Raw genomic sequence first — 7,022 nt, forward strand, 5'->3', positions numbered from 1 at the left:
GCCCCACCCGCGCGGCGCCGGGCCGCGGCCGCCCTGTGCGCGGAAGACTGCGCCCCGCAGTCTGTGTGCGCGGTGCTGCCCCGCTCCCCCTCCTGCTGCACCTATTATCCTCACTGCACCGTGTTGCTTTGGATTATGTGGATTTTCACCCTTTGCTTTGACTGGAACAGCAGGACACGGTTTAGAAATGAAAGGGGGGTCCCGCACTCGGGGATTCCAGTTTAATAGTCACTCCAAGTTTGAAGCCTTATTTGCTGAACTGGTTTTGAGTCCATCCACCCTCCACATGTATTTGCCCAGGCATTCAAAAGGGGGAAACATTCTTTGACTTACTTTCGTACAACTTTCCTGAATAAAATACTTGGTGATGGGGGAAAATCGGACGTGTGCAAGCTTGAGAGGAGAAATAGACACAAGCCACCATCTTTTCAAAGTATGCCGTGTCTTTAGGGACTTCGTAAAAGTTGATTAGCCAGACTGTACGTGATAAAAGTCTCTTTTAAGAAAAAGTTCATACAGGATGCATATATTAACGCTGCACAATCTGCACTCCTCTGCCTCTCCCTCCTTGTAATCAACTAATTTTCTTTTCACTTGCATTCACCCTTTGGGGGGAGGGTAATAGACCACCCTTTTTGATTTCATAGAAAGCTGGTTGGAGACAAACTAAAACTTGCTGACCTCATACTTTTCCTGGCGAAAACCTCCTGCCAAGTTCCAAGAACTACCTGATACTAAGCAGCTGGCAGCAGACCTTGAGCATGAATTCAAGGGACACTCAGGAATCCATGCCATCAGTGTGACTAGGAATGTCTTCCTGGACTGGTGGAGTAATGGCTTGAAAGTTTTATCCTTTCCTTTTCATTCTAAGATTATTAGAGAAGAATTAGCTATGGTTTTCAAATTTTTGAGAAGCAAATTTCTAAGACCTTAATGAACATTTCACACTACCAGTCAACGCTTTATTTGAAAAATCTGTGGAAAGCTACTTGCACACTTGGTAAAAGCCCTTTATTGACCCTCCTTGGTGATAAAATCCAGATCTCTGTAAACTGAACCAAAAAGGGGACACCTGAATCTGTTCTTCTAAATCATTCCTCAAAAAAGGTTTATTAAGTATTTTCAAGGCAAAAAATAAACGTGTGTTACAAATAAAGTAGAGGATCTTGACAGAAAAGTACTTGCAAAACTTAGCGTTCTTCCAAGAAATACAATTCCCCCCTTACATCCAGTATTTTGCCAAACAAAATCATTGGAAAATGATTCAAATCAAAGGTAGTCCACATCACAGATTTCTTAGTAAGTGAATGTCTGTAAGAACTTATCGAGTTTTGATGATTTGTGGAAAGTTTTATTAATATTTTCTTGAAGATTTTATGACTTGGAAAATGTAACTTTCAAGAACATTTCTTACTGTTTCCATTTGCACTGAAGTTAGTAAATCAAATATACTGCGAAAATATGTTTTTGCCTTTGAAAATCCTCTGCATATGTAACTGATTATTTGCTATTTAAATATTGCATATATTTTATTTCGGAAAACTGCAAGTTTATGTAACAATTTTAATGTTTAGGGTTTTTATAAAGAAAACTTTGTGAAAACGTATTAAAAGTGATTAGACCATTAAAGAGCACAAAGACATTTGAATATTCAAATATGGGTAGTATACAAAGAAGAATGAAGAACCTTACTAAATCTGATCTTTAAAAATTTATTGAGTCAATAAATTGTTTACATCAGAAAAGAGCAAGCCATAATTATATTCAAGTAATCAGAAATCTCACATGAAATATTCTAGACACAGTAAACAATGTTTAATAAATACCTTTCTTAAAGTTATGGTTGTCTATGATATCTTATTTTACATTTGTATACATACTGGGTTTTAAGTATTTATTATTGTTGCTCCCAATTTCTGCCATGTCTTGGGGAAAAGTTAACTATTTTATAAAGTATAGGCATGACCTAATTCATAGCAGTAGTGTTTTATTATATGTAGTTTCCCTTGTAGAGCTCCAGTCACTTGTGTTTATACATATATTCAACTGACTTTTTACCTCAAAATGGGCAGAAAAAGATATCAACTTTAGGACTTTAGAAAAGGAAAAAATGCATAAAAGTGAAATGTTTATAGTTATAGCAAAGCTGTTTAAAAACCTAAAGTTATTGGTAGAACATTTAATATTTAAAATATTTATAATTGCTCATTTATGACAAGGACTAGAATGATATGGCGTGTGAAACAAAAATGAGAATGAGGTATCAAAGTGAATATTTCCCCAGTTGAATTAATATTTATCAATATTTTAAGGAAGATACTGATTCAGAATAAATTAATTTCATGATAGATTTTGAGAGGTTACAAGAAGTTTCTTTTCAGCACAATCAAAATATTATCATAGCAATTCAGATTGTCAGTAAAAGCTTAAACAAATTTGCTGATAATCCTGTTAATGACCTAGGTCAAGTGTTAACTGTTGTGGGTTATAAAATAGTGAAATTAAGGTTTCTCCTACCTCCAGGCAAAGAGCACAGTTATAAGTGTGGTGGTGGGGGGGTGTAAGGGCAAGCTTTTAGGAGAACTATTAAATTACAAAAATGTATAATGCATTCAAGTATTTCATCTAGCATGAAAAAGTGCTATTAAAAGCAAATGAAAACATTTTTAAAGCCCTATAAAGATGATAGCATAGTTCATTATTAATATTTTAATTTTAGTAGCCTTTTATTTGATGCTTATCTATATGAGAAGTGGTGCCAATTCAGATTTTTAAAAAGGAAATCCCGTTAAATACATATTGTTTTTAACACTTGCCTACTACCCAAAGGGAAACGTATAGTGTTCTTCTGTAAGTTTTACCTTAAGCTTTAACTAATCACATAGTCTCCCCAAGTACTTAGAAGATTTATGTTCAAGGAAATGCATTTTGGAGAAACAGTATCTCACCCACTCCAAAAGGAAGAAATTCTTTCAAAATAAGTAGTATATAAATATATAGATTTAATTTCATTCAGTTGTACTTTGAACACTGAGATTTTCAAAGTGATGAGTTCTATGGGTGAATGTTACATCTGATCTGTGAATATTTTTGGATGAAAAATGTGTGCTGTAGTAAATACTGATGTAGAAGCAGAGCATTCTGCTTCAGATGGCTTGAAATGTATTAATGTGTTTAAAGAAAGTATTTGGTCCAATTCTAAAGAAGACCAAGCTAATAAGAATGAATACTTTATAATATTTTAACTTCTTTCTGAAGTTCTTTCTATTTACCATTATTATAACCTATCTGATGGGCACAGGGAGCAAACATACAATGTTTTCTGACAAAAATATGGCACAACATTCAAATTTTGCAATTTAAAGTAGTTGATTTCCTATTAGAAGGCTTTTATTATATGAACAGAGAAACTTGATGAGATTTTAAAAAGTTTTTATAAAGTTCTGTTTAAGTATACAGGCCAATTATTTATGTAGCGATCATTGTAATTAGGAATGTCTATTATCATATTGTCATTTTGAAGACAATAACAGTATCACCTCAAGTCATTCTCCTTAAAGCATATTAGACAGCCATTGCATTTAGATTACTAAATGGAAAATTCATTTATTTTTCTTACCAGGAACTCATGATCTTTTGATATTGATAGTAATGATCAAATCTCAGACTTAAAAAAAAATTCACAATGATAACTTTTTGTCAATCAACCCAGTGGTCTACTTTTGTTCTTTTATTTCTGTTATGTCTGATATTATAATAGACTAGAGAATATATTTTAGAAAATATACACTAGTAAATCTCTAGTCAATTTTCTTTAGTATTGAAACACAAATTTGAATATATTTTAAAAGTGAATCTGTATTTTCTATGTTAAATTTCAAAAAATGTATAATTACATTATAAATGTATAATTACATTATAACTACATTAATGTGACTCATTTTATCATTTAACCCCATTAGTGAACTGTAAGGAGCATTGCTTTGTCTTCAAATTACTTTGTTATAAGAATTGCATGAAATCTTGGTATATTCTTGCTATTTATGATTTTCATATTAGTGAACTCAACTACTGTGAGCCAAGGTATTAGATTAACATTTACGCCTCACTCATAAGATTACCTAATTTAAATCATTCACTTAAAATTTGGTTTAAAGCTTCCCTTGATGAGTTCAGAAGGGAAAGGAGACACCCATAGGATGCATTCAGGAAACAATAAACCCATGAACAATAGATAAACTTTTATTCAGGGAAATTAAATGTAACTATATTAGTTTTCTGAGTAAATTTCTCTTCCTTGTCACATATTATTAATGTACACCTGACTGTGTAATTATATACAGACATGCTAGGGTGTGCCTTAAAAGCAATCAACACTTGATCATTCTTGTTTCATTAAATTAATACTCATTAATTTTACATGGATGTGAATAAGATTGAGGAGTCATTTTTTGCAATTTACTGAAATGTTTTATTTTCCACAAAGCAATGACTCTCAGCTATATTCTTGTGCATTATTAATTCAGTAATAGCCATCTACATAGTTTTTCTAAATTCCATTTGAAAAATACAATTTATCACAGCAATGTGGGTATTTTAATACTATTTTCTAGTTACTATTTATACTTTAATAGGATCAAAAAACAAAAAGATTTTTAAAACAATAAGTTGAACTATTGATATGTTAAGTATACATTCTTGCTTTTTATTTATGATAAATGACTACTACTTTCCAATAAGCATTTTAACTTTGTTTGTTAAAAAACACATTTGTGAGCAAGATGATTTTCTTGAACCTCACCCTTAAAAATTTTTCAATTTCTCTATAGATGTAAGACACAGAAAAATTTAATAAAATCTGCCAAATTGATAAAGGCAATGACTAAGGAAAAAGAAAATTAAATTACTAGTAGTGAAAGTGGGTCACCAAATATGAGAAATAATTTTTATTTTTAATGAAATAGCTTATAAATATCTTGTTTTAACTCATACTTTCAAAATAATGTATACAATCTGCAACAGGATTGGCTCAACAATATCTGTTTTTAGTGAATGATATATGCTTAAATGTGTTTGTACATCAATTGCTCAGTTCTGCTAACTTGCAAAATAAATTGATAAATGTTATAAGTTCAAAATCATTAACAAGAAATCAAAGGTGTAAGTGTTGCTCTAATGCAATCAGTTATTTAAAGAAGTTTGTATTAAGACTTAGTAATTGTATTCACAAATCATTGAGCATAGAGTGCAGAAGGCATACAGGGAAAAAGCGATTTATCTATTACGTATACGATGCTATAAGAAAAAGTATTACCCTTAACATTAGGCTTGTACAATAATACATTGAAATAGAATGAATACCCATTACAAGGAAAATAAATAATTTGACACTGAGGAAATGCCATTTGCTGTGTATAAACACTTTTTCTTAATTTGCTTTTCAGTTATTTACTATATCTATCCAGGAGTTATTCATTCATGATTAAATATATTCTATTTGTATAGAAGCCATTAAACAAAAAGAATCCAAATTAAGCTTATTGTAAATTCCTGCAAATATTACTTATATTAATGTGGCACATGCCGCTCATTCGAACCTGTACTACAGAGCAAACTATGGCCTGGCGGGATACCCATCACTTCAGGACAGCCGTTGCGCGCGCGCGCGCGCGCGCACACACACACACACACACACACACACACACACACACACACGCACTCACACGCACCCCTCTGCTTCAACAGAGTTTGCTTTAGTTCATTCACAAATTTCATGATCCTAAGTAGGAACAACCTGTCATTATCTTTAAACATACTACAGAATCTAGAAGGAAGGATTGAATTTGCTTTTAAACTTCTGAGTACCACATGGTCATAATTAGAAAATAAAATACTGCCTTGGCTATTTGGCAATTAACATACTGGGTTGTAAAACTGGAGGATTTTCTTTCTTTCTGCTTCAAATTGGCAAACAAGGTAATTGCCTGAATTGGTGTAAGATTAAAAACACACTCTGAAGGTTGTGACAATCCAAAATCATCTCCCAAAGTGCCTTAGAAGACAGCGGAAAATACAAGCTCATCTTTGGTTCACCCTCCGCGCACACTGCGCCCCTCGGAGGCACCGCACGCGGAAAGGCTGCGGAGAGAACGCGCTCCGCGCAGCGCTGGCCGGGCCGGGACCCGCGCCGGTACCGGTACCTGGCTTACCTTCATTGGAGGGCTGGAGCATCAGTTCCCCGAGGCAGCCGAGAAGAGAGGAGCCGAGCAGGAGGAGGGCGGAGAGGTGACAGTCCATGTTGCCGGTGCAGAGGGCAGTGAGAGGAGCATATCTCCACGAAGCATGCCACTGATGTGAGGGAGCCTTCCGATTGCGGGAGAAGTTACCATGCTCCGCTCGCAGGCTGATGTCAAGTTTGACACTGGAGATGAGGAGGAGTCTGGCTGCCTCTCCGCGAACCTCGCTCAGGGACGTCTCCGGGTCCTAGTGCCATCGGAAGCGCGCGGAAAGCGGAGCAGGTCAGCGCGCGGCGCCAGGCGTTTCTGGTGCACAGATCCGCTGCGGGAGGGGTGGAGGTGGGAGTGGGGCCGTCACCAGTGGGGTAGGAAACGCTGAAGTTGTGATGGGGCGCTGGTGGGGAGTCGTGGGGAGAGGAGCAAAGCACCTCTTTCTTTGCCTTCCTTACAAAGTAGCTATTTTATTGTTTGCTACACAGGCTCTGTAGCTTAATTTCCTGAAGAAAGCAGAAGGACTGATAGGGTGTCATATGGCAGTGTGAGTGCAAAAGAAAACGAAATGCCAGAGAAATGTTTGTTATTAAAGGCGGGAGTGGGGGGGCTTTCGTTTTAAAAGGCTTCAAGGATGATTACATATTTGAAAGGAAAAGGAACATTATTCCTCTACTGTGTTTAATGTGATCATAACTCACTTTGTGGTTCAGAAAGACATTAACGGACACAGTGCATCAGAAAGTCCCTTCAGGTCTACAAGGAAGGATATCAGGCTTTTAAGTAGCTTTGACA

General features: G+C 35.5%; 1 protein-coding gene across 2 annotated transcripts in view; it reads right to left on the reverse strand.

Annotated features, from left to right (window-relative positions):
* The window catches only part of Epha3 (EPH receptor A3), a 365,230-nt gene extending 358,721 nt beyond the window's left edge, over positions 1-6,509 (reverse strand). For both annotated transcript variants that reach the window (XM_005375518.2, XM_005375517.2), the window contains exon 1: positions 6,210-6,509. In XM_005375518.2, coding sequence (XP_005375575.1) covers positions 6,210-6,297 — 88 coding nt within the window. In that variant the 5' untranslated portion in view covers positions 6,298-6,509. The remainder of the gene's footprint in view (positions 1-6,209) is intronic.
* Positions 6,510-7,022: the final 513 nt, after the last annotated feature.

Source organism: Chinchilla lanigera, unplaced genomic scaffold (assembly GCF_000276665.1).
Source record: "Chinchilla lanigera isolate Chin_1 unplaced genomic scaffold, ChiLan1.0 scaffold00006, whole genome shotgun sequence".
Lineage (NCBI taxonomy): Eukaryota > Metazoa > Chordata > Mammalia > Rodentia > Chinchillidae > Chinchilla > Chinchilla lanigera.